Here is a 25,305-nt window from a genome sequence, read left to right on the forward strand (position 1 = left end):
CAGATACGATGCAACATTATCGATCTTGCCCAGGTGGACTGAACAAACGGGGCTATGAGACCCATGAATAAACACTATCCAGTCTATATCTAAGTTTTTCTCCTATATAAATTGTGCAATGCAACATCGGCTTCACTCCACATGTGATAAGACGCGGGGATTTAATCTATCTTCTCCTGTTGTATGGCCACCCTCATAAAACCGAACCCCGCTTACTGCTAGATATGGCCATAACTATGGCAAGATTCGACCTTTCACGTAGCACGTAATTATAGTGGCATATGAGAACCAAGTTGTTTACCAGTTGAACATGTGAATTGCATATGCGGTAATAGTACATACAATATATGCCTTGCTATCATGGTAAAGGCCGCATTGACTTTTCAAAGGGATATATAAGTACGGATGATTGCACTGAATGTTGAAACCATTTTATTTTCCTACAACTCTTGTATTCTTTATTTTCCCATCTAGTAAAAGGCTCATCCACATGGTCCGACTTCCTATCCTTGTCAGCGTGGCTACGCTTGCCCTGTCAAAGATAGCCTCGGCAAAATACACGTTGGCCAACTCATACGATGCCACCAACTTTTTTGACGGATTTGAATTTCGAAACGGCACTGGATCTGGCGGGTTCGCTCAATATGTGGATGCTGCAACCGCAGAGGCGAAATCCCTAGCAGGCATCAGGGACGGCAAGGTGTACCTAGGTGTTGATAATGTGACCGAAAGCACGACTGGCGGCCGAGAATCTGTCAGAGTCATCACGAAGAATGTATGGACCAACGGGCTTTATATCGCTGATATCGCCCACATGCCGGGTAATGCCTGTGGCGTCTGGCCGGCCTATTGGACCAGTGGCCCAGACTGGCCCAACAGCGGCGAGATCGATATTATCGAAGGCGTCAACTTCCAGAAAACCCCAATCATCACCCTGCACTCTGGGAAGAACTGCACCGTCACAAATACAGGCTCAGCAGCTGGCTCGGTCCTTGTCGATCCCGATTGTGACAGCAGTACCTCCTCTGGCGGTTGCTCCCAGACGTCGACAAATACCCAGGTATACGGGGATGGCTTTAACGCAGTCCATGGCGGTGCGTATGTAATGCAATGGACAACAAGCGCCATTTCAATTTGGTTCTTCCCCCGTGGCAGCATCCCAGCAGACATCATGGCAGGGGCCCCAGAACCACCCACTTGGGGCACGCCGTTGACCCGGTTCGTGGCCTCAGGCTGTGATTTTGCATCTCACTTCAAAAGCAACGACATTATATTCAACACGAACCTGTGTGGCTGGGCGTAAGACATGATCTCCCCTGACGTAATAAGAGGTGCGCTAACATACATACACGCTAGTGGAAGCGCGTGGTCATCAACTCCCAAGTGCAGTGCAAAGGCTGCTACCTGTAAGGAATACGTGGCCCAGAATCCGTCGGCATTCTCAGAAGCGTACTGGTTGATCAACTCCGTGAAAGTGTACGAATGGAGCAATGCTGCCACATAGAGCTTCAATTTCATAGCCATGATCCCAGCAGGAAGAAATCAGATTAAATCACAACTAGGTCTATAAAACTGAGAGCCTCGGTGTGCAATATAAGGTCCAACCCAACCACCTGGGCTTTCCATATAGATCGTCCTGGTGTCACGGCTGGAATCTTTTAGGTATATGAGAACCATTCATTTTAAATTGATTAAATATAGACAATCATATATGACAAGCTAAATCATCTGACATGATAACAAAAGAAGGCCTCACCGTTCCAGAGGTCCTGTCTGTCCCAGTGTCACAACCTTGGATCCAACCTGGGAAAGATCCGTGGAAACAACTCTGGGCCCTGGCCCCGGGCGGGTACCTAGGTAGCCCGAGCCAATCAGACCAGCCTATAAGAACCCCATTATCCCGCTTGTGTTCCAATAGAACCTTAGAATAGGCCCACTATTCCTCTAGCGCCCTAGTAGGGGAGGCTAGTGCTATATGGCTTTCTACTGTTATCATCTGCTCTGACGGAGTAACGCTAGGCCCGATTAAGAAAGACGCTCCCAATCGGGTCCTTGTATAGAACGTGGAGTATACCAGGAAGAGAAGAATAAAATATAAAGTTGAAGGGGGTGGGAGCGCGGTAAAGCCAGGTGTCTCGTTTGCAAGAAGCTCAACGTTCCCTCCATGTTCTCTTTTACCTCAGATTATCTGCGGAGTCAGCGTTTCAATGTTTCCGCCTGCGCCAGCCAGTCCAGCCTACCCCGGTCGGGTCGGCCCGGTAAGCCTCTGAGTCTAGCCTTAGAATCCCACCGAGTGTCCTTACATATACAGAGAGTTGGGTGCCCAGGTGGCCCAATGATATCATAGCCCCTGGTACTAGGGTTTATATCATTGAATTTATAGGGAAAAGAAACATCATATGATGAACGGCTACCAAACTGAATGAAATATTTCATGTAATAGGATGCATTGCCCCGCCCCGCCTTGCAAGAACAGAGAAGAGGATGTTGGAGCCACAGTCTACCTAAAGTGGTGCTCGTTCAGACAATACCAAGTATAATGGCCCAACATCTATTGCCAGATAATCCCGAGCACATGCGTCGAATTCGCTGCCATCTTCCCCGGGGGCAAATGCTATATCAAAATTCATAGCAATATGCGTTATGAATATGCGCATGGACATCATTGCAAACTCTTTGCCGACGCATCCACGAGGGCCTTTTAATGTTAAGCATGAATAAATTCTGAATTATTCGATCGAAGTGGCACTTACCAATTTGAAACGGAAAATATGCTCGTTCGTCCAAATTCAAATCAGCTCTCTGTTCTAACCACCGCTCTGGCAAAAACTCGGCAGCCCTGTGGAAGAATCGATCGTCCCTTTGGAGTGCATATTGGGGAACCAAGACGTTAATGTCACCGGGGATCCAGGTGTCACCTATTTGTAGACCTTCCGGTGGAGTGACACGAGGTTGTCCACCTGGAACTGCGGGCTTCAGTCGCATGGTTTCTTTCAAGATCGCATCAAGATAAGAAAGTTTTCGAACTTCGTTATATTCGTAGGATCTTTCTCGGTTTGGGAAAATCTCATCAAGTTGCTGTTGGAGCTTTTTATAGACTGGTTTGTTCGCAACTAGATAGTGTAGAACACATGCAAGGGTGTTTCCAGTGGTGTCACTGTTCAACTGTTAGGTCATAAACAGTTTATAGATTACTTATTCCCTACCTGCCAGCCAATATCAGGACATTTCCATCCTCGGCGAGGGCTTTGGCTGTAGGAGGAGCCGATCGATCATTCTCGGATTGCGCTTTCAGAAGCCACGATATCACATCCCGCGGTGTATCGTCGTTCAACTTTTGGTACTTCTATAAGAATGATATCATAGTCAGCTCCATAAGATCAGGATCTTTAGGTGCGTCCCCAAAAGGATTCCTTCGAACTTGCCAGTGCGCATTTCTTGACCATGTTGTTGCAGTAGATTTTGAAAAGCCCAAATCCCCCGCTTAATGGCTGGAGTGCATTCAACGGATAGGATAACCACGGAATCTGATTCAAAAGCCCAATCATGAAGATCTGGTCATGCACACCTCTAATAGCGTAATGCTCTAGGCCAGATTCAAGTTGATTAAAGTCTTCGCCAAAGCCAACAAGACCCATCACGTCGAACGAATAGAACATTGTCCACTTCGCAATGTTAAGTGGCTGGTTCACTTGAGACTTCAATTGCCCAACCAGCACATTGGATTTAAAATTGACATGCGGCTCATATGTTGTAAGGGCTAGGTATAGATCAGATGCTGAGGTTTCTATTCAAGCTCAACATGCTCACCTTTCAGACTCAACCCACGATCCCATGCTCGTCTCCGAAGACGGTGTGATCCTGGGTCTCTGGTAGTGTTTATGGATGTTTCATTGTCGTGCCTCGACACTTGGTGGTACCAAGCTGACTTTTTGCAAGGTGACTGTGGGCCGTAAATGAGGGGAACTGCCGAAGGGTGGAAAATGGTAATCTCCCGAGGGCCTTCAAAAGTAGACACCAATGCAATCAGCGATGGTTCTTGGAAATGTAATCTTATAGGGCAATCTTACCGGTACGAACGTAATCTCCATATTTCTGACGCAGATCTATCTGTTCAGAAAAATACTGGAAATTCTTCCACTGTAACGAGAAAGCATAGCCTTTGCTTAATCTCGCGGCAAATGGACCAGGATATCCCTTCAATCGATGAAAGAATGCACGATAAACACACAAACTGAGCGTCAAGCCCGTATTAAAACATAAAGTTGCCAAAGATGCCCATGCAGCAGCTGCAACAATACTAAAGTCACAATATTGATGGTAAGTCCCAACAAAGATAGCCCATACCAAAATATAAACGCAAAAGAAACGAAGTATTTGATAGTCGACCTCGAGTGGACGAATAACGTGATGGAATGCAATACCAAATGTAGCGAAGAGAAGTGTAAAGGTCCACGGATTGGGAGTGCACACGCCGTTAAAGGTTTCAGATTCCATGACCGTTGGGATGCCACCTGTTCTTAATGAAATCTTACTTGTCCCCGTGGAAGACGCAGTAGTATGTCAGCTTTTGAAGAAATAATCGTAGAATGGCTGGGGAAGCCACAACTATTGCGTAATCCTTTGACCTGAAGTACTTGAGATCGTCGCTGTTACACAACATCTGCTCGCTTTGGCCTCACCGAATTCCCCGCTCCTTGTAAAAGGTGCTCGGGCCTTTCTTTTAGCGTTCAATCAAAGCAGAAGATGAAACGTAGTGGTAGCGTGTCTCATGCACATGCATGCAGACTTCGTGTCAGCTAGATTGCACAGGCGGAGCTGCTTCAACGGGAAACCTTCTCTTTTTGGCTTGAAGTTAAGTCTGTATCGCTGAGATCTGTATATCACATAATCCACGATGGAGAAACCAGGATAGAGACATGCTAGAAAGCCAAGTCAAATACTATGAAAATGCTCAGCCCTGATTTTGATCCTTTCGGTTCTAACTTTACAATAATTTCGTCGCAGCCCAAAAGAATTTGACTTGATGAAGCTTGAGCCGAAATCAAAAAACAAATTGGAAATTGGAAATAACCCGCCGTACAGAGGCTGCATTTAAAAGCCAAATAGTCACGAGAAGCATCCATAGATATTCGTCCTTGCTATGTACATGTAGTTATGAGATAATTGAGCGGAACTTCAACTTCTCCCAAGTGAATCGTTTCCATGTGCAGATCTTTGCAGCTATCCCAATGCCTCTCTTGCCTTCTTTTTTCTCATCACATGGATCTGCGGACCTCATATCATAAGATCCTTTCATCGGGCTTTCACATACCTCAGGGTCCACTTTCGTCGGTTGTCCGACTGCCTGCAAGCTCATATCGTAAAACTCCCGAAGTCTCGCATTGTTTGATACTGCACACAGTGAATCAATTTTGTACCTTGAGCAAGCGAGGTGGTATCGAACATATCCAATGAAAAACTGCTCCGCTCGATCCGACAGCTTGCGATCACCAATTGATTCCAGCATTTTCCGAACTCTGTTGCGGCAGGCAATGGAGACGTCAACCAATTGTCTTAATATCTCCGAACATGGTTTCCCGCTACAAATCGCTTCATTCAAAGGGAAGTTTGTACGATCAAGCGCCGTATCGCTCTCCTTGTAGAACGAAAACACGTCATTCACAGTTCCAACATAGTACTCTAGCTCGGCCTCTAGTGAAACGATGGCCGATAGGTATTGGTCCTGGGGGAATTCGCTCTCCGGAAAACATATCGCCGCTTGAACAGGACCTTGAGCACTCATGCGCCGAATGTAATTCGGGTAATTCGAATCTGGGAACCCTTTGAAAAGTGTTCTCTCAACACAGGTAGCTTGGATAAACTCCAAAGCCCCCCGGAAAATGGTTGTTTGAGCATAGGGGCCATAGAATTGAAGTAGAGTTGGAAAGAAAGAGAAAAGCCCGTTCCAGGTGGGATGTTTCACATTGCGTCTCTCGGAAAGTCGAATGCATAATTCGTAAAGGCTGTCGTGCTCTTCCTCCGGAACATCGTCAACGGACATTTGGAAGCTGTCGTACACCGCAACGGCCTTGCGAATCTGGAGAGGAAGGAAAGGGAATGTACAGTGGACGTATTCCGAGAGAGACAGAACTATATTTTCATCGTCGGGTAGAAATGGCAATGTATAATCATATATAGCTTGGAGATCGCTATGAGAGAGACGATCCTCATCCTTGTAGCCAAACTTATCCAGAAATTCAACAAGTATGTTACTTAATTCTTCGTTGGATATAAAATCCATGGTATCGGAGAACAGATGAATTGATGACCTAATGGCTTCAACCTTTTCGGACGCGACTAAGGATGAGATTATATAGAAGAACAGATGCCTCTATAAGGATCACCTTTCGCACGGTCAATACACCACCGATAGTTAATAATAACAGCGTTTATTCCAAGACAAGCGGTCTACAACACAAAATTGCAACTATATCCTAACTGGGAGCTTTGCATTAGTGTGAGTAATTCATCTTCGCTTCAGATCGAAATAAGCTCAAACGAAACCCTGTTTTCCCGAAAATACTGGCTCTATCTCACTATAATACGTGCAGCACACCCTTATCTAGTGGCCCCTACCGCTATGAGAACCTTAATGTCAACAGGTGCATTTAAGCATTTTGCCACATTTGGCAATGCATATGCGGTACGCCTGAGCCTATTATTCTGAGTGTTCGCAAATATAGACAGGTAGTTTTGTTCCTCCTATCATATTGAAACGTGTATAGCCCATTACCAAAAGTGATAGTATAATAGTACATAGCTCAAGAAAAAGATAAAGATTCAATTGGACTATAATTAGATCGATATCAGGAGCATAACTATAAGTCAGGTTATAAGTAGTCATACCTATCGAGTCATATGTTAGGAGGTGCAGAGTCAAGATGCTATGGGGCTGCCATGATGACACCGCTAGGGTCCATCAACCATATTGTCCCTTGCGCACGGATTAGAAGCCTACATAGACTTCTGGACGTTGGTAGGGAGTTTTGACCCGAACCTCTTTGTCGACTTCTCATACTCCACTAATCCAAGTAGTCCACGTAGATATAGACTAGGGACGAACTTACTTGCTTCGATATTTCTGCAGCTGCATGGAACCATCTAGAGCGGCATGAGTGAATACTTTTGTGTAAAATAATTTGGTAAACACCGCATAAAGCAAGTTTAGCTAGGTCCAAAATTTTTTGGCAAAGATTATACAGTCTTAATGTCTATGGCTAAACGATCAGGTCGCATTTTATCTCATGACTGATTTGTTCTCAAAGGCCGTGCCCACTGTTTGGGTGATACTTACACCGATATCTTGCAGAAGACATGACGTACACCGTCTTGTGTACTCGACTATTATCTGTCAAAAGCTTCAATGATCGACACAACTTTGGTAGTACTGAAAACCTAATGTTTCGTAAAGTGGTGCACCTAGTCTTACTCGATGAGCAAATCAAGAGAGAAGGACGCTAGGAAATAACTTCCAAAGTTCATTGGAGGGGGTTTGAAGGGCTGTTAGGCTGCTAATGAATTGTAAATGGCGCAGCGAATTCAACATTTCTCATTCCCAGCTGTCGATCTGCTTAAATATACTGCGGACATAATCCTACTGTTGGGTACTATTCATTTCTCAACCAATTCACCCAGACGTACTATCCTCACTTTGCCACCTTCAAATATCTCATTTCAATAACGAGATGGAGATTATTCAGCTTTGGGCTCTGTTGTCCTTTATTCTAGCTTCAATTGCTATACGTACCCTATATCGTCTCTACTTCCACCCTCTTAGCAAGTTCCCTGGCCCCAAATTAGCGGCCAGCACTCATCTTTATGAGTTCTATTTTGATGTGGTGTCCAATGGAATATTCCTATGGGAAATTCAGAAAATGCACGAAAAATATGGTGAGGTTTATTAGAACTTACCGTGGCATAATATCACTGCACACTCTGACTCCCGACATTCTCTCAGGCCCAATCGTCCGAATCAACCCTCGTGAGCTTCATATCAATGACCCTCATTATTATGACCATATTTATGCGTCAGGTGGTAAAAAGAGAAACAAGGACCCCAATTTTGTCGGTTTATTTTCAGCACCTCTTTCAATGATCACTACGATTGACCACGATCACCATCGTTTCCGAAGGGGGATTTTGAGCAACTTCTTTTCCAAGAAGTCGGTGCTCAATATGACTCCACTCATTCAAGAAAAATTGGCGATATTAATGGAGCGTTTTGACCAAGCCTCTCAGGGGGAGGTATTTTAGACTTGACAGCAGCATTTTGTGCACTGACAGGTGATATTGTGACCCATTACACGTATGGCCAAAGCTTCAACTCTCTGCACGAGGAGGATTTCAAGAGTAATATTCGCGGTGGTATCTTGGAATTGGAAAGCACCAATCATCTGAACAGATTCGTCCCCTCTATTATCCCGCTGCTACGATATATGCCATCGTGGCTAGTGACATATTTCAAGCCTGCCACTGCCGCCATCATGGCGGAAGTCACCGAATATTCACAGAATGCACTCCGAAAAGACAACCAACAGGACCTTGAAAAGAGCAAGCAGACAATGGTTCAAGCGCTCAGTTCGCCCGCATTACCTGCCAATGAGAGAACACTATCTCGTCTCCAAGAAGAAGGCATGATCTTGCTAAGTGGAGGCACAGAATCCCCGGCAAATGCTTTGTCAGTGGCAGCTTTTTATCTAGCAGATAATATTTCTATTTTAGAGAGGCTCCGTGCAGAGCTGCAGCCCGTGATGTGCAACAAGAACTTCGTGCCCTTGGCAGAGCTTGAGCAGCTGCCATATCTTGTGGGTCATCCAATACCTATTTATATGAACAGTCTGAACGTTTGGCCTGATATATGACTTAACAGACTGGTGTAGTCAATGAGGCACTTCGATTATCTTTTGGCTTAATCTCTCGCCCGCCACGAATTGCACCAGAGGAGGTTTTGGTTTATCGTGAATATGATATTCCAGCTGGAGTAAGTCGTACCTACCGTCATTGGGACCTGTCCCAAAGACTAACTGGGACAACTGTAGACCCCGGTGGGCATGTCGAGTTATTTCATGAACATGGATCCGACCCTATTCCCCAACCCAGAGTCATTTATTCCAGATCGCTGGATCTTGGCTTCTGAGCGTGGCGAGAATCTGACTCGATTCATCGCGACATTTGGGAAAGGAAGCAGGGCATGTATTGGCATGAAGTGAGTCAATGGATACCCACTTAGCAGAGGTCAAGCTAATTCGGGTATCTTAGCTTGGGCTATGCTGAGTTATACTTCACCATAGCTGCTATGGCTCATCGCTTCAAATTCGAGTTGCACGAAACTACCCAGGAGAACATTAGGGCTGTCCGTGATCGGGGGCTTCCATTCTCAAAAGATGGACATTGGAGAGTCAAAGCGAGAATGAGCAGACTTACCAATTAAACTGGTTTCAGGAGAGTACTCCCAAATATACCCTGAAAGCTTATTTTGCGGAGCTGAGGTTCGAATGTTTTTGGCTACTGCGTAATATCTCGGATTTCCATATTGTTGCTTAATTGTTGCCAGGGTTAAACCCGCTGTGCTACGTATTCTTTCTCATTGTTCAATCCTGTTATCAGACAAAGATGGTTTTTGCGGCAAAGAGAAAGCTTTGTGAGGGCCTCATGGTGATGCTGTAATGTATTTGTTGTCAGGTAGTTTCTTCTTGTATGATTCGCCTAAATAATCCAAATCCTCATGGGGAGGCAAAACCAAGGCACTTGAGTGACCACAAAGCTGAGCAACATGATATTCACATTTCACATGTTGTAACGCCGACGATCGAGTCTTATATATGGTCACGTGTTTTCGGAATAATGTAATCCCGAGACAACAATTTTCCCCGAACGAGCATGCCCCGGGTGTACTCTGTTGATAACGTATAAACCATATTTCTCCATTATACAACCCAATGGCAGACTCCTCGAGCTCTGCTGCGCCTGCAGGCGCTGGCAAGCCCCAGGCGGCCCCGAAGCCACCTAACCCGGCGTTCAAAATGATGGGTACGTCTTTGTTCCCCGGATTTAAATGATCCAAAAAAATGCTAATACTGCTATGATCAACAGGTCTCCCTAATATGCGGTTCAAACTGCCCTCTCGCAACTGGATGATCTTCCTTACTATCACTGGATCATTCACTGGTGCTCTCATATACGATCGTCGAGAGAAGCGTCGCGTGCAACAAAAGTGGTCGGAGCTCGTGGCTCATATTTCGAAAGAAACTCTACCAATCGACCAGATGCGCCGGAAACTGACAGTCTACTTGGCTGCGCCACCAGGAGATGGTCTGCGTGTGGCCCGGGATCACTTCAAGGAATATGTCAAGCCCATCCTAGTGGCGGCGGCGTTGGATTACACGGTGGTTGAAGGTCGACGTGAGGGAGATGTGAGAGCCGGCACTGCGGAAAACATTCGCAAGCTGCGCCGAAAGGCCGGGGAGCCCAGCTCAGCCGTCGAAGAGGTCGGTGTGGATGCAGTCGTTGCTGCCACCCGGGAACGCATTGGGGTCACTGACGAACCGGGCCCCAAGGGCGACTTGGTCATCGGCCGACACACCTGGAAGGAGTATATCCGAGGCTTGCACGAGGGATGGCTTGGCCCGTTGGATGCGCCAGCTCCGCCTCCGGAGGAGTTGACCGCAGATACATCGAAGGACGTCAGTACGGAGAAACCCGCTAGTCTCGCGAACCCCGAGGTTGCGAGCATCGATTCCCCCGAGTTCTCTGAAGAGAAAAAAGACGAGATCCCTGAGCCTAAGATCGAGGAACCCGAGAAGGAAGAAGAGAAGGAAGAAGAGAAACCCGCTAAGCCAGCCGGTCCTACTCCCGCATACATCTACCCCAGCGAATACTCGTCCGCCATCCTCCCCCCCACCCTCCCCCAGTCCTTCGATAGCTCCACCCCAGTCGAATTCCCCCATCTCCTTGGCTTCCTAAACACCCCGATCCGAGTCTACCGCTTCCTCACACAACGTTACCTTGCCGAGGAAGTCGGGCGCGACGTTGCCGCACTTGTCCTCGCGAACAGCGCACGGCCATACCGCGAAAACGCTCTCAGCGCTGACTCCGAGCCCACTGCTGCCAGCGTTGACCCCACGCCTTCTACTGACAACTCGTTCACCGACCTCCCCCCTCGCAACTATGAGCAGCAGACCGTAATGGAGGCTGCTGAAAGTGAGTGGCACAAGTCCGTGCACAAGCGCCCCGAAGACGAGAATGTGAAGGAGCGCGAGTGGCTCGATGATATCGTGCTTGATCAGCGCATTGCCTCGCGCATGCAGCGCGCCACCCTTTCTCCGGAAGATGAGGCACGCTCTCAACGCATCGCCGAGCAACAGGAATACATTCTTGGCGAGGAGCGGCCAGCTCCTGTGCCTTTCTGGAAGCGCATGTGGATCGATTACGGCTACGGCGAGAGTGACGAGGTCCTGAGACGTAAGCCCATCTTGGGTAACATCGACGGGGAAGACGCACAGTGAAGAGGTCTTCAGATATTTTCTGCCTGATCTTCACAATTTGAAATTTGGTTATATACTATAACGGTTACGGGATGGATTCTTCCCTGGCATTCAGCACGGCATGTGTTGGTCTTTTTTGTTTAGCATATTGCGACTCCCTCCTCGGCTTGTATATTAAAGGCGTTTGATGTCCCCATTTTAGAAATGTACATTGATGGAAACAGTATTTTGAATTTTAGAGTAGATTTTTCTACGTTTAGTCCTTGCTTGACTGGCAATAGATACTGGTACATTGGATTCTCCCAGCACCTGTATACTCACTCCAAATTGGCATTGGCCAATACCAGAGTATATGTGCTCATCCCGTGTCTTTCTCTATGTTTTTAACCTTCTTTTGTTGTCCCAACTCCTGGCACTGCATCATGTTGCTAGGCAGTTAGGCAACTCATGGTCGAAGCGGAGATGGGGGCGGGAGTCCACACGGTCCTCCACTCGTATCAAATCAGTTCAGCTCGAAGACCGAAGATTCAGGCCACTTCTTGCTGGCCTTCTCAGTGTAAGCAGTCTTATCACTGCTCCACTTGTTCAGAATGTCCAAGGCAGTGACAGCCTCGTCGATGGTGATCTCGGGGGAATCGAGGGTAGCAAGCAGGTCTTGCTCGCACTGCAACTTGGATTCAGGGTTCAAAAGTTGACGGCCAGACAAGCCGGCCTGCACGTGGGCAACGCTGCCCTTGTTAGCCGAGAGGTAAGACTCGTTCCACTCTTCGAGCTTCTGGGTCTTTGGGAGCAGCTTGTCAAATTCGGTATTGACAACCTCGGCAACCTGCTCGGGAAGAGGCTCTGCAAGGCTCTCAAGAGACTTGCGGAAGCGAAGCAATTGAAGGTGGAGGGTAGGGTTGGAGGAATCGATAGAATAGGCAGCCACAAGACACTTGACGGCAAGGACGTGCTTGTCTATAATAATATTAGCATGAGGGCCCCGTCTAATAGTCTACCAAATTAACTCACTTTGTCTGGAGTAAACCTCAAACCCGAGGCACTGGGCTTCGATGTTTTGAGGGCTGGACTCAAGCAACGGCGTCAAGAACTTCATGGCATCCTTCAGGGGATCCTGAGTCTGGACCAGGTTGTTGCCCAGGGGATCGTCATCTTCCTTCTTGGTCTCCCCATCAGCACTCTTGGCGGTAGCGGCGGCTGCTTTCCTCGCTGCACGCTTGTCGGACTCGATCTTTTCCAAGCGCTGCTGCTCCTTCTTCGCCTTCTTGAGAGCCTTCTTCCTCTGGTTCTCATCGGTAGAATCGAGTCCATTGATTCCGCTAGGCATCGGTCCGTGCACAAGATCCGGCTGGTCATGAAGAAGTAGATGGGCCTTGACGGCGCCGATAGCCATTCTTGTGTAGAAGGGGTGCTCGCGCAGGCGGTCTTCCCAGCGTATCATGTCCACGTAGGCCCTGATCATTCCCTTGCGGAGAGAGAAGCCGTGGAAGTCGAACTGATCCTCCTGCCATGTATCAAAGATGTTGGAAACCGAGTGGAAGCGCTTCAGGGCAGGACCAAGCTTCTTCTGTCGGAGGAACGCCTCGGCGTCCTCGGTCAAGAACCAGGTGCACTGCATCTCGTGAAGATCACCCAATGTGCCACCAACAGTCTCGTTGCGAGTGAACTTGCTCATGAGTTCTAAGCCCTTCTCGTTATCGTTGTTGCGGAGCACGTATTTGGCCGCCTTGGTGTTGATATGGCGATCCTTCTCATCTAGCAGACGAGCTTTCTCCATCTCTTCCGCCGCCTTCGCAGGGTTTCCGTAGTGCTTCCAGATCCGGGCCTTGGTCATCTGATATTCCACGGCCTTTGGTGACAATTCAATGGCCTTCTCAACGTTTTCCATGGCCTTGGAGAGGTTGCGGCTGAGGTGGTAGTTGTAGTGTTGGGCCAGGAAGTAGTATGTGCATGACAGGAACTCGGTGTTGTCCCCGTTCGACTCTGCGGAGCCGTTCGCTGCCTTTTCAGAGAGATATCCCTCCACCAATTCTTGTACCACGTCACGCTTGGCTGAGTTGACGTAAAGCTGCTTGATGTTCACGAATAATGAAGGAACACCCTTCTTCAGCATGCGCTGCAGATAGGCGTCGGCGGCCTGCTTGAAATCCTCGCCTTCTAGGAAATCGAGAGGAATGCGACGAGCAGCATCACAGCGGGGGTTCTTCTCCACCCACTCATCGTATAGAGCCTTCAATGCCTTGTGATCGCTTTCGGGGATGGCCTTTGCCTTGATCAAGCCATTGTAGTAAATCGAGTTGTCTGGGTTGCGCTCCAGGAGAGCTGTATATGCGGCCTCTGCATCAGCCTTGCGGTCCAGTCGCAAAAGATAATCCGCCTTCATCTCCATGACTGCGAGTACATCGGTGCATCGGTATCCAACAGCCTCAAGGTGCTCTAGAGCTCTTTCGAGGTTTCCAGTCTCCGCAATGATCGTGTTCTTGTACAAGGTGGCCTCTGAGTTCTCCATATCGGCGACATGTGGTATGGCACCCTTCAAAGTGTCCTCGTAGGTAGTCAGAACCTTCTCGGCTTCTGCCAAATCCCCGGCCAAGTGGTGAGCGATCGCGAGTGCCGTCCAGTTCTGGCGGAAGCCCGGACGAGTTTGCAGCATCGCACTGCGGCTCTTAATGTATCCCTGGTAATCCCGCATCTGCATCTGGAGCAGAGCCAAATCACGCTGGATAGGTTGCGATTCAGGCTCGAGGCGCAGGGCAAACCGGTATGCTTTAATTGCCTCCTCATAGTTCTTCTCTTGGCGCAATAGCAAGCCGTACACGTGCCATGTGATATGCGACTTCATATCATTCTGGAGAGCCTTCTTGGCGAGCGCAAAGGCCTCCTCCAATTGGCCTATCTGGCTCATATTCAGAGCCTTCATGGCTTGGGTATCACCATGCTTGGGGTTTTTGCGAAGGACCTGGTCTGCTGTCTTGATGCCTATGAAGTAAAACGTGGTTAGACAGACCCGTGTGGTTTAAGGACACTTCAGAGGCTCACCTTTCTTATACTGTTTCATCTCAAAGTGGTGAACCACTTGACGAAACAAGGAATGGTCCTTGGTGCTCAATGTTTCCGGCATTGTGGGCGATGCTGACGTCGAGGGACCTGGCTTGTGCGAGTGAGGAATCGATGTGTGCGGGGGACGACTTCTCCGAGTCCGATCTTGGCAGAGTTAATGAGCCGATAAGATAGCAACCACCATCCAACTTCTTCAGCAGATGAAGCAGGTGAAGTAGACTAAATTTTAGTCTTAGATCTGGCTGAAATACATAAATTTATTGACTCTATACTTTTAGCCGGCATAGGGTATAAAATGGATATTTCGTGATGCACACGTGGTTTGTTATGTACATGCCATGCGACTTTTGAGTGACTTAAGAGGACAGCCAAAAAGTAAATACAACTCTTTTTCTATATGTTGAACTTGAATAGATTGTTATTGTTACTTGTACTCTGAAAGTTTTGAAATCGACTAGTCTATGGCACAAGCCGTTTCTCTTAGGTAGTAGGTAAGTATCGCCGGGCTATATATTGTATCATTCTCCCCTTTTCTATTCGAAATGAAAAAGCCAATCTACTCTATTCCATGCAAGCGAGGATTCAAAATAACAGAAGAAACTTGTCAGGACAGTTAAAATATGTACAATTTGGGGTGAGGACTCCCCGAATCTAAAGAGTTGAGTTATATAGCGATCCTAGTGTACTGCGGCAAGCTCCTGCCAGATGAGCTATTTCTGATGCAAATGGCGCCAGCTATCCAGAGCTTCTTCCCAAGTAGAAGAGGATCCACTGCATTTTTCTGACACCACCCCCCATGTTCGAGCCCGAATGATCTCTTCAATAGTGCGCTCATTGCGAATTAGATTGGCCAATGATTCAGTCCGTGCTTCACGCGGAAAGAAGCGAGCAGAGTAAGGGTCCAGACGTTCATCGACTTCTCGTTCCCGGTCTCGGGCAGATTCTGTTTGCCGAAGAATCAAGTCGGGATCGTCGGGATCCGGACTCGTAGCCACACCAGCGCAGTAAGTGAGAACGTCTGATCTCGTCTGCCATGATGGGAATAACACATTATCCTTGAAAGTCTGGCAAGCTGCGGAGCTGATCCGAGAGCTAGAGTCGGTTTGTCGCACCGACGTTGATGATGGGTCAAATCCTTTTTGGGCCGGTGTAATCAATGCATTTAGGTTCTGTGTAATCGAATCATCGATGGTAGATCTTGAGAGTCGGAGAAAGTCTGAACAAAAAGAGGAAAAAGTCAATATAAATTTGTATCAAGACGGCACATTCGATGGCACATTCCAAACGAACCTCTAAACAGTCTCTCGTCAAAACAGAACCGAGGAGTCAGCGCCGGAGCAGCTGTCGATGAGGCCTGTGACATCCTCCCACCAATTTCCTCCCCAGATTCTCGATTCGATTTGATCCAGAACCACTCCAGTTTGTAATGAGGAAGTGTATAGCGTTATTTATGAAGGTAGGTCGGCCAACAGTGTGTTGTATAACGTAAGTTGCGTTAATAAGTGTGGTATTGAAGTGTATTTCACTGAGACGTAGTATGACCTGTTAAGTGATAGTTGTTGGCAATATTCGTGGAAAAGCATGGGCAACCTTGGAAGCTCTCCGTGGATGACCGGCGTCATGCCGTAATCAGCCAGCTCAGGGCCTGTTTTGGGACTAGCGGATTCAATTATCTGCACGTGACAGCGCGTATCCGCGTTTAGGAGAATCGCGTTCCTGCTTATGCCAGATCGCCGTTCGGAGAAAAGGCACTTATATATTCCCTTGAAGTCATTTATTGCACGTTTTTACCCTTAATACTGGAAATACCATACCAACATGCCTGAGCTAGCAGAGGTCCACCGCATTGTGCATTTCATTCGTGAGCACCTGGTTGGGAAAACGCTCTCCAAAGTACAAGCACAACATGATGATATTATATTTGGCAAAGTTGGCACTAGTGCCGCCGAATTCCAAAAGGCAATGCAAGGGAAGAAGGTTGTGGGAACAGGCCAGCAAGGGAAATATTTTTGGATCACAATGTCTTCACCACCACATGCGGTGATGCACTTTGGGATGGCTGGCTGGTTGAAGATCAAGGATGCTGATACATACTACTATCGAACCGACAAGCCTTCAGATCAGGAGTGGCCCCCTAAATATTGGAAGTTCCTTTTGGAGACAAGTGACGAGCCGAAAACAGAGGCAGCATTTGTGGATGCCCGCAGGCTTGGCCGCATTAGACTGGTGGACTGCCCCGCTGATGAGATCCGAAATCATACTCCGCTCAAGGAAAATGGGCCTGACCCAATCACCGATAAAGACATTGTGAATGAAGCATGGTTGACAGAGAAGCTGAGAAAGAAGAAAGTGCCGATCAAGGCTCTTCTTCTGGACCAGGCAAATATCAGTGGGATCGGAAACTGGATGGGGTAGGTCTTTTCGTCAAACAATTACCATGAAATATACAGAAGCTAATAATTCCCAGTGACGAGATTCTCTATCATGCCAAGATACACCCAGAACAATACAGCAACACTTTGAATGATGATCAGATCAAGGCGCTACACTCTGCCATTCATTATGTCTGCTCCACATCTATCGGGGTACTGGCAGATTCAGAGAAGTTTCCCGAGCACTGGCTTTTCAAGCACCGCTGGGGCAAGGGGAAAAAGAATCAGCCCGCCGTCCTACCCAATGGGGATAAGATCACTTTCCTTACCGTTGGAGGTCGAACAAGTGCTGTTGTTCCAGCTGTCCAGAAGAAGACTGGTCCGGTCGCCAAAGATGTTGATGAAGACGTTGCAAAATCTACACCGGCCAACTCGAAACGGAAACGTGTGGCCCTAAAGAAAGAAAGCGACTCAGAAGCGGAAGAAACGACACAAACAAAGAAGCGAGAAACCCCAAAACAAAAGAAGCCAATTGTAAAGAGTGAGTACTTTGAAGAGGAGAAGCCAAAGCCTGCCGTTGTTGGCAGAAGACGATCTACCCGTACATCTAAGTGAGGTGTATGTATCTGAAACTGAGGTACTAGCGAGTGCATCTGAATCTGGAATGCTTCTGTATTTGCTATCGGGATCTCAACAGTCCCCTGAGATGAAATAGACTTCTCTACTTAAGTAAAACGCATCATCATATGGCAGGCCACTCTCACCTCCATGAGATTGATTCCGTATATATCCTTAGTAACTGCAACGAATGAATCCAGACAATCTAATTGCCATAAGGAGGCAATGTATGAGTATATCCATGTAAATCATAAATGTACATAGTCATTGGTCTTTATCCTTTTACTCACGTTGGTCTTGGGGAAGCACTTGTGTCACTGGCAGATCGACCCTATCCTGAAGAAATCTCAAGATATCTTCAATCTCATCCTCGACGCGATACCAATGTCCCAACCCATCATAGGCCTTCCAAGTCACATCCATCCCAAAACCGGCTAAAAGGACATGCGACATCTTTCTTCCAAGTTCCACAGAAACCTTTGGGTCTTCAGATCCGTGGCCAATAAAAACAGGCGTCTGGAGATGATGGAAACTTGGTTGTGATTGCGAATCCTCCATTGAATGATCGTCTGCTGAGATCATTGGAAGATCAAGAATGTCCCGAACATGGCTGATAGCGTGCTCAAGCAGTAAGGATTTTTCCTCATCGTCCGCAAAGGGATCAAAATCATCATGCGAAGGGCTGCTTCTTTTGAATGGATCATCATCCAAGTCCAGTTCCGAAAAGACATCTGCATCTACGTCTGACTCTCCATCACTGTTCGACTGCTGCATATCTGCTTCTCCGTCGTCTGAGTCTGAGTCATCATCGGATCGAGGTTCCTGGTCGTCTCTAGCCGACGGAGGAATCTCACCACATTGAAGGATTTCGTGCAACTGCTGCTCAAAGGGCAGCCATCCACTCATCCCAACAAATGCCCCGATTGTGCTTGTTTCAGTGGCGTCGGGCCAGCCCCCTAGCAGAGTGAAAATACCCGTAGCACAACCTTGACTCAGCCCCCCATAGTACGATTTTTCGATGGCTGTCCGCACCCAAGATGCGAGCCTCTTCGCTGATTAAGCCACGAATCAATCCAGCAGTCCCACAGAGCCCTTCGACCTGTAAGTCTGTTCTCTCTCCAGGATCCTCAATGGAGTAGTTGTCAAACCACTGATTGATATGCATCTTTTTGAACCTCGTTGCCCGCCGCTTACTTGCAGTCGGAAAGATGAATTTCACCGTGGGAAGTCGAGCTTGTAGGTTTGCAGCGGCAAGAAGTTCATAACCGAAGCGCTCAGCATTGCTGCCTCTTCCATGGAGCGAAATAATAGTGTGTGTATGCTCTTCACCCAGAGGTGTAATGACTAGGGGAGCGGGGTATGCATTTCGTGGCATGTTGGTGGACTTGTGGGAGATAGAAAGGGTAACATGAGAAGATACAAGGAAAGGACAATTCCCAATAGTTATTTACAAATCAATGCCAGGGATCAGTTTCAAAGGTTCTTTGTTGTTATTTTGTTATTTTGGTAATATGAACAGCCATCCTATGCAGCGTTCTCGAATAGGCAACAAGACATATGTAACAAGCTTATAGATCAACCATAACTATGTATTCTTACTCACTTCAATGCCAGCAATGGACCTTATATCACATAATTCTTAGAGTAGACATCGAAATATGCGTAAAAACTATATATACCACCCCAATTATCAACGATTATACTCATGACAATCCGAGAGAATAGGCTTTGTGTCGCACAGTTCTATTTCCGCTCATAAAGAGTGGTTATCTTTCATTGTATGTGAGGGGATAGTATCAACGAAGGGACATATATATAACACCTGTAGACGGCCCCAATCGTTAAAATATATCACGCTCAGGTCTCATTTGAATCCTAACTAACCAGCCTACCATCGAACAATCATAATCTCGCTCCCAGAAAAGAAGAAAAAAAAACTCGATCATTTTCCACAACCAGGACTATTATTTCGTCAAACATGGCTGACTCATGGAACGTCCATGTTGCATTCTGCCAACGGAGAGGTAATGCCCCTTTGCATTGGATGCTTTTGCTTGCTAACCCTGGGTCGTTGCGTTGTACATGGTATCACGTCGTTGGAGGTCCTACGCAGAATCGGGACTACGAGCGCAAGATCCAGGCCGGGAAGAGAATGGACAGTTTCGGTATATCGAGAATACAATACGTCGGTTGTATTTCCGCAAGGGATATCAACAAGGTGAAATCAGCGGTGGTAGCAGTCCCTGTACAGGATTGTCAACATTGGATGGTGGAAGTGCTTGCCAGGCTTGAGCGTAAATTCTTGGTTCCTTTGGGCACCAGCGTTTATTATCATAGCCAGATTGAAACTTCTCTTGCTCAAACGCCCGAGGATAGCTGGGTCTTGCTTTTCGGAACATGTGAAGAGGAGCTGACTATTGAAGAGCCTGGTAGCAACTAGATCTAATCGGACGGAAAATGGGTGGTGTTGAAGGCTTCCTGATAATTGGAAAAACTGAAGGTATGTTGCACACTCTCTTTGCCCTGTTCTTTTCTTTTCATAAACATGCGAGTATATCGCTCTCTTTTCCGTCTCTATAATTTTGCACTTCTATGCTCCGTCGGGGTCAGAATTCTATGTGGATTTATTAGTTTAGCATTTGCTAACTATGCAGTTTATTCCCGGACAATGTCAAGTAATTCATAGAAAATGTAAACATAAATTCCCATCAACCACCCCCGTTGCAAGTCTCTCCTGGATAGTGCGGGTGGGCGAAGACAAGTATGAAGACGAGTAAGGCGAGCACCTATCTGCGTTCGAGGATAACAATAGCGGCCCTTGTGAATTAATGCGAAAGTACTGCTTCATGATAACAGTTGGTGAAAAGTAGCAAGGAAAGACAGCGGTAATAATAGATAAGAAGAATGGGTGAAAGTTATTGTAAGGGTGAAAAACGGTTAAATTCACATAAAAGCAATGCCGGACGGAAGCACATTTCAAGAAAAGAATACCCAAAACCTGTTAAGATGATGTATCAGGGCAAGGAATTAGAAGATGTCTATAGATTGTCTAAAAACTGTGGGAAAGCCTACATTATATATACACACAACTTAATTCAAAAAGTTCCCATATAGTTTGCGCCTTTCTTAAAAAACCAAACCCCAAACCCCAAACCCCAAAACCCTCTCTCCCAAGTGAGAAAAGCTAACAACGAGAAATGAAATTGAACTTTGAAAGACTCATCAAATATTCAAACCATCCAATGTCTCTTTGAAAATTTCAACATTCTTCTCTTTGGGAGCGTCTCTAACTGCGAAATAAATCCGCTCAAACCAACCTTTGAACTCTTTGTTCATGAGAACCTTGTACCAGCAGTCGGCCACCTCCTGGGGTGGATGGTGAAAGGCTCCACAACCAAGGGCACCAAGGATCAAGCGGCGGTGATTGTTGTTTGCTGCCGTGCGTAGAATTAGTTTCATCTTGGCTATCATGAGATATCGATGTGCTACATTCGCGTACGTCGATTGGTCGGCGGTCAATTTAGGCCGGCTCCGTGCTGCCATGCTGATAACGCTGACAGTAGGGTTCAGGTGTAGTTTTTCGTTCTCCGACATGAAACTATACTCGCTATCCACGTTGTTTCGGAACACGTTCACATTGGGTGAATAGAGGCACTCCAGATCGTCCATTGGGTAAAATCGGGTATGGAGAGTATCAATGAGCGTGCTTCGGTAACAAAGCTGCTCCTCCTGGGCTCGAGCACCACTGAGCCAGCCCCCACCTGGTCTGCCAGCATTGGCAAAGTTGAGAACACATACTGGCATGTGATCGGTGGTGCTGCCCGCATTTTGCATCTCGAGGGCACGATCATACGTGTCCCCCGCCACGACCCTAACCACAGTTTCCACGTCTGGATACTCTACGGAAGTAGGGTCCAGGGCGGGTGCGGTCCATCTGTTCGCCATATAACCGAACCGAGTTCCCTCCAATTCTGTTCTAGACAAAATTTCCTTCGTGGCTTGCTGTGTTGTTGTTATGACCTTACCCATTACGATGTATTGAGGTTTGTTGACTCCCTTGCCCTTGCCCTTTTTTCCACGAATACTGGCGCGCCGATTCTTAGCCAGAACAGGTCTTTGGGCCGGATGTTTCTTTTTAAGCACATTAGGCTGACTTTTTGGTGTGAGTGAAAATCCGGTTTCAGTTTCGGGAGACGTGAGAAGGTCAGGGCTCTCTGCCTGACTATCAAGACTACCCATTATTATGTTGCTGGACACCTTGGAGATGCTGGAGGCGGTGGAGGCAGAAGAGAATTTCTGAGCAATGGTATCGATGAGTCCAGTGAGGCCACTACTGCTTTGACTGTTTCTGCTTGAGGCAGGTGATTGGTTCGCGAACTGGGAATCTGTGGACTGTATCGACCTAGAGGTATCGGATTGGGCAGGCTCTTTCTTTTTTAGCATGGCTTGACCTGTATTAAAGGTGATCGATATGCGAAAGAAGCAGTAGAGAAGTTGCTAATTTGATGAAGACGAGGGTTCCAGGGGCTCTTTATGGCCCATGCTTACTTATTAATTGGCTGAAAGTAAGTCATTATATTTCCTACATAGTATGGATTGAAAGAATACGAGAACACAAAGACTCAAGACTCGGACAGTTCGAAGTAGAGAAGTTGAAAGAAACATCAGATGGATCACGTGCATACTTCCAATCCGACCAATCATAGTAAGCACAGCCCGCATTTAGGCGGTGAGCTTATCTCCGATCTCGCCACCATGACAAAGCGAGCAACGCCGTTGGCTTGTCGCCTTCTTGCAGAACTATTTTAATCCTCCCAAGGTCTTGATGTCTTTATTCTGATTATTCCTTGCAATCCAGTAAGCCAAATCCAGGCTATTTCTTTATCCTCATTCAGAATCGCCCAAAGCAGTATTCCGCCACAATGAGCGCGATCCTGTCAGCAGACGATCTGAATGATTTCATTTCGCCGGGGGTCGCGTGTATCAAACCAGTTGAAACCCTTCCACCGAAAGACACAAAGAATCACGAAGTATGTCCACTTATTGGCCTCATTGTTACTATGTGGTATTCGATTTCTTTTACTAATTTCCTAATTATAGGATGCATATGAAGTAACAACGGAAGACAAAGTCCAGCCCGAGAATCTACCCCCCGCACAGATTTCTTTGACAGACTGCCTCGCTTGCTCTGGCTGTGTTACATCTGCTGAAGCTGTGTTGATATCACTTCAATCTCATGCCGAGGTCCTCAATACACTTGATGCGCATCCAGAGATTCCTTTGAAGTATGAGCATCATGGGGTCACAGTCAATAGTACCGAAGATTCTGGAGAAGGTAAGATCTTCGTCGCGAGTGTCAGCCCGCAAGTCAGGGCTAGTCTGGCAACGATTTATGGGATTTCAGAGAAAGAAGCGGGGTACATGGTCAACCAATTACTTAGTGGCCCGCAGGGCTTGCGGGGTGGGGGCAAACACGGCAATGGATTTACATGGGTTGTCGACACCAATGCCATGAGAGAGGCTGTACTGGTACTCACTGCAGACGAGGTTTCGGACTCACTCAGCTCAAGTGAATCGTCAACAACGAGCCAGTCGGATGACTCTCTTCCCAAGCGACCTATCTTATCCTCAGCATGTCCTGGATGGATCTGTTACGCCGAGAAAACTCACCCTTTTATACTCCCACATCTTTCTCGACTCAAGTCCCCGCAGGCTCTGTCGGGGACATTCCTCAAGACCGTTTTGAGCAAGTCTCTCGGGGTCCACCCTTCTCGGATTTGGCATTTGGCCATCATGCCCTGCTTTGACAAGAAGCTAGAAGCTAGTCGGGAAGAACTCACAGATGTGTCATGGCGACAGGGAGATTCCACAGACTCTGAAACGCAGCCCGTTCGTGACGTGGACTGTGTTATCACTGCCCGTGAGCTTCTGTCTCTAGCTTCGTCCCGAGGGTTCTCTCTGCCAAACCTACCTTTGCAACCTCTGCCTTCGTCTTTTACCCCGCCCTTCCCTGAAAAAACCCTCGATTCTTTCCTTTCCTTCAAACGATCTCGCACAGAGCAATCTCTTGCCACTGGCACCTCTGGAGGCTACCTACACCACGTTCTCATGACTTTCCAGGCTCGCAATCCAGGCAGTGAACTTGTGATCAACCGCGGACGCAACGTTGACGTGGTCGAGTACGTGCTCATGTCTCAAGAAGGTCAACCCATTCTGAAAACAGCCCGCTATTACGGTTTCCGAAATATCCAAAATCTTGTCCGGAAGCTCAAACCCGCGCGTGTATCGAGGCTTCCCGGCGCAAAACCTGCCGCTAGACCCGCCGCAGGTCGGCGCCAGCCTATATCTCGTAACGCTGCATCCACAAACAGCTCAGGATCAGACTATGCCTACGTGGAGGTCATGGCCTGCCCTGGTGGGTGCACGAATGGCGGTGGCCAGATCCGAGTTGAGGACGCCAGAGAATCCATTGGTTCTTCCCAAGGAATGGCCCCAGACGCATCTATGAAGCCATCGCCACATGAGCAGCGCGCGTGGCTTGCTCGCGTCGACGAGGCTTATTTCTCTGTGGAATCTGAGTCTGAGTCTGAACTAGAGACTCAGTCTCAGCTGCCTGCATTGGCTGACAAGGAGGCTAAAATTCATGAACGCTTACGGTCCTGGTCAGAATACATGGACATCCCCCTCTCTAAGCTTGCCTATACTACCTACCGCAAGGTAGAAAGTGATGTTGGCAAGGATCAAATACCTACTAATGATACAAGTCGGGTTGTCGAGCTTGCGGGGAAGATTGGTGGTGGTTGGTAATTTTTTGTCTGCTTCATTTCGTTGCTACATGATCCACCCTTGCGGTGTTATTTTTCATGGCCTCTTTGCTTCATTTGCATGGCGTGGGATCTTGGGCTTTCTTGCATTTTTCTGGGGGATATACCATATTTTCATTTTTGAAGTCGCGGTCGACGATACATGACGTGCTGATTTGTTTGAAGCTTATGACATGATAAAATGCATAGAAAAAAGGTGTAAATGCCTTCAGATACGATCAATGATATTAATCGAGCTATCAAAACACATAAACTAAGACTTACTTTCTAAACTTCATACCGAATCAGAGAACTTTTTCTAGTTACTTCAAGCCCTGGGAATTACCCCCTGGGCCGGTGGGGCCTGTATATGATGACTAATCTGTCACTAGCATGACTAAGCACCTAAAATCCCGCGCTCCAGAAAGAAAAAGAATCCAAGTATCTCAGCCTCCAAGCTAGTTTCCACTTCACAACTCTCATCAACCCACAGATCACGATCAACTCCCGCGCAAAATATCCAACTTACCAACAATTCACTCTCAAACCCAAAAGATGTCTCGCGAAACCTACCAGGTCCCCTCGATGGGCACCCAGAACAACTTCGACACCCAAGCCGGAGGTTTCGGAAATGCCATGGCTATCGACAGCCCCTCAGTCACCTACCTGTGCGGCGAGTGCTCTGCCCGTGTTCCCCTCAAGCGCGGTGATCAGATTCGCTGCAAGGACTGCGGTCACCGTGTGCTGTACAAGGAGCGTACCAAGCGGTAAGATTTTCTTTCCTGGGCATTATCATGCGATACGCGCGAGGCATGGGCTGACTTCTTCATTCTTTGCGTCTCAATAGTATGGTCCAGTTCCAGGCTCGGTAGATGTTTCATTTACCCCCAACAAAAATCGGGACGTTTGGAGGTTGCGATGGCTCAA

At 47.4% G+C, this 25,305-nt stretch overlaps 13 protein-coding genes across 13 annotated transcripts; 7 read left to right on the top strand and 6 right to left on the bottom strand.

Annotated features, from left to right (window-relative positions):
- Positions 1-490: 490 nt before the first annotated feature.
- N7487_011213 (glycoside hydrolase family 16 protein) lies at positions 491-1,504 on the top strand (the record flags this gene model as incomplete). The annotated part of the gene is made up of 2 exons (XM_056878943.1): positions 491-1,299; positions 1,357-1,504. The coding sequence occupies 2 exons, from the start codon at positions 491-493 to the stop codon at positions 1,502-1,504; spliced, it is 957 nt and encodes a 318-aa protein (XP_056724262.1).
- Positions 1,505-2,504: 1,000 nt separating this feature from the next.
- Positions 2,505-3,659, bottom strand: N7487_011214 (cytochrome P450; the record flags this gene model as incomplete). Its single annotated transcript, XM_056878944.1, has 4 exons — positions 2,505-2,698; positions 2,754-3,157; positions 3,207-3,346; positions 3,444-3,659. The coding sequence occupies 4 exons, from the start codon at positions 3,657-3,659 to the stop codon at positions 2,505-2,507; spliced, it is 954 nt and encodes a 317-aa protein (XP_056724263.1).
- Positions 3,660-5,155: 1,496 nt separating this feature from the next.
- On the bottom strand, positions 5,156-6,283 carry N7487_011215 (uncharacterized protein; the record flags this gene model as incomplete). Its single annotated transcript, XM_056878945.1, has 1 exon — positions 5,156-6,283. The coding sequence occupies one exon, from the start codon at positions 6,281-6,283 to the stop codon at positions 5,156-5,158; it is 1,128 nt and encodes a 375-aa protein (XP_056724264.1).
- A 1,444-nt stretch (positions 6,284-7,727) lies between these two features.
- On the top strand, positions 7,728-9,472 carry N7487_011216 (cytochrome P450; the record flags this gene model as incomplete). Its single annotated transcript, XM_056878946.1, has 6 exons — positions 7,728-7,932; positions 8,000-8,260; positions 8,281-8,846; positions 8,912-9,022; positions 9,081-9,247; positions 9,301-9,472. 6 exons carry the CDS (start codon positions 7,728-7,730, stop codon positions 9,470-9,472), a joined length of 1,482 nt encoding a protein of 493 aa, XP_056724265.1.
- A 476-nt stretch (positions 9,473-9,948) lies between these two features.
- On the top strand, positions 9,949-11,546 carry N7487_011217 (Tim22-complex subunit TIM54; the record flags this gene model as incomplete). Its single annotated transcript, XM_056878947.1, has 2 exons — positions 9,949-10,071; positions 10,135-11,546. Exons 1-2 carry the CDS (start codon positions 9,981-9,983, stop codon positions 11,544-11,546), a joined length of 1,503 nt encoding a protein of 500 aa, XP_056724266.1. The 5' UTR covers positions 9,949-9,980.
- A 481-nt stretch (positions 11,547-12,027) lies between these two features.
- Positions 12,028-14,646, bottom strand: N7487_011218 (peptide alpha-N-acetyltransferase complex A subunit NAT1; the record flags this gene model as incomplete). The annotated part of the gene is made up of 3 exons (XM_056878948.1): positions 12,028-12,482; positions 12,537-14,504; positions 14,565-14,646. The coding sequence occupies 3 exons, from the start codon at positions 14,644-14,646 to the stop codon at positions 12,028-12,030; spliced, it is 2,505 nt and encodes an 834-aa protein (XP_056724267.1).
- A 649-nt stretch (positions 14,647-15,295) lies between these two features.
- Positions 15,296-15,948, bottom strand: N7487_011219 (MIX23 family protein; the record flags this gene model as incomplete). Its single annotated transcript, XM_056878949.1, has 2 exons — positions 15,296-15,801; positions 15,876-15,948. 2 exons carry the CDS (start codon positions 15,946-15,948, stop codon positions 15,296-15,298), a joined length of 579 nt encoding a protein of 192 aa, XP_056724268.1.
- Positions 15,949-16,403: 455 nt separating this feature from the next.
- On the top strand, positions 16,404-17,572 carry N7487_011220 (putative formamidopyrimidine-DNA glycosylase; the record flags this gene model as incomplete). Its single annotated transcript, XM_056878950.1, has 2 exons — positions 16,404-16,996; positions 17,053-17,572. The coding sequence occupies 2 exons, from the start codon at positions 16,404-16,406 to the stop codon at positions 17,570-17,572; spliced, it is 1,113 nt and encodes a 370-aa protein (XP_056724269.1).
- A 285-nt stretch (positions 17,573-17,857) lies between these two features.
- On the bottom strand, positions 17,858-18,950 carry N7487_011221 (uncharacterized protein; the record flags this gene model as incomplete). The annotated part of the gene is made up of 2 exons (XM_056878951.1): positions 17,858-18,531; positions 18,608-18,950. 2 exons carry the CDS (start codon positions 18,948-18,950, stop codon positions 17,858-17,860), a joined length of 1,017 nt encoding a protein of 338 aa, XP_056724270.1.
- Positions 18,951-19,553: 603 nt separating this feature from the next.
- On the top strand, positions 19,554-20,015 carry N7487_011222 (uncharacterized protein; the record flags this gene model as incomplete). Its single annotated transcript, XM_056878952.1, has 1 exon — positions 19,554-20,015. One exon carries the CDS (start codon positions 19,554-19,556, stop codon positions 20,013-20,015), a length of 462 nt encoding a protein of 153 aa, XP_056724271.1.
- A 782-nt stretch (positions 20,016-20,797) lies between these two features.
- N7487_011223 (uncharacterized protein) lies at positions 20,798-22,018 on the bottom strand (the record flags this gene model as incomplete). The annotated part of the gene is made up of 1 exon (XM_056878953.1): positions 20,798-22,018. One exon carries the CDS (start codon positions 22,016-22,018, stop codon positions 20,798-20,800), a length of 1,221 nt encoding a protein of 406 aa, XP_056724272.1.
- A 479-nt stretch (positions 22,019-22,497) lies between these two features.
- Positions 22,498-24,382, top strand: nar1 (iron-sulfur cluster assembly protein NAR1; the record flags this gene model as incomplete). Its single annotated transcript, XM_056878954.1, has 2 exons — positions 22,498-22,605; positions 22,676-24,382. 2 exons carry the CDS (start codon positions 22,498-22,500, stop codon positions 24,380-24,382), a joined length of 1,815 nt encoding a protein of 604 aa, XP_056724273.1.
- Positions 24,383-24,933: 551 nt separating this feature from the next.
- On the top strand, positions 24,934-25,250 carry N7487_011225 (Rpo12/RPC10 RNA polymerase subunit family protein; the record flags this gene model as incomplete). The annotated part of the gene is made up of 2 exons (XM_056878955.1): positions 24,934-25,145; positions 25,226-25,250. The coding sequence occupies 2 exons, from the start codon at positions 24,934-24,936 to the stop codon at positions 25,248-25,250; spliced, it is 237 nt and encodes a 78-aa protein (XP_056724274.1).
- Positions 25,251-25,305: the final 55 nt, after the last annotated feature.

The sequence above is a fragment of the Penicillium crustosum genome, assembly GCF_028827405.1.
Source record: "Penicillium crustosum strain IBT 35664 chromosome Unknown utg000005l_segment0_segment0, whole genome shotgun sequence".
Lineage (NCBI taxonomy): Eukaryota > Fungi > Ascomycota > Eurotiomycetes > Eurotiales > Aspergillaceae > Penicillium > Penicillium crustosum.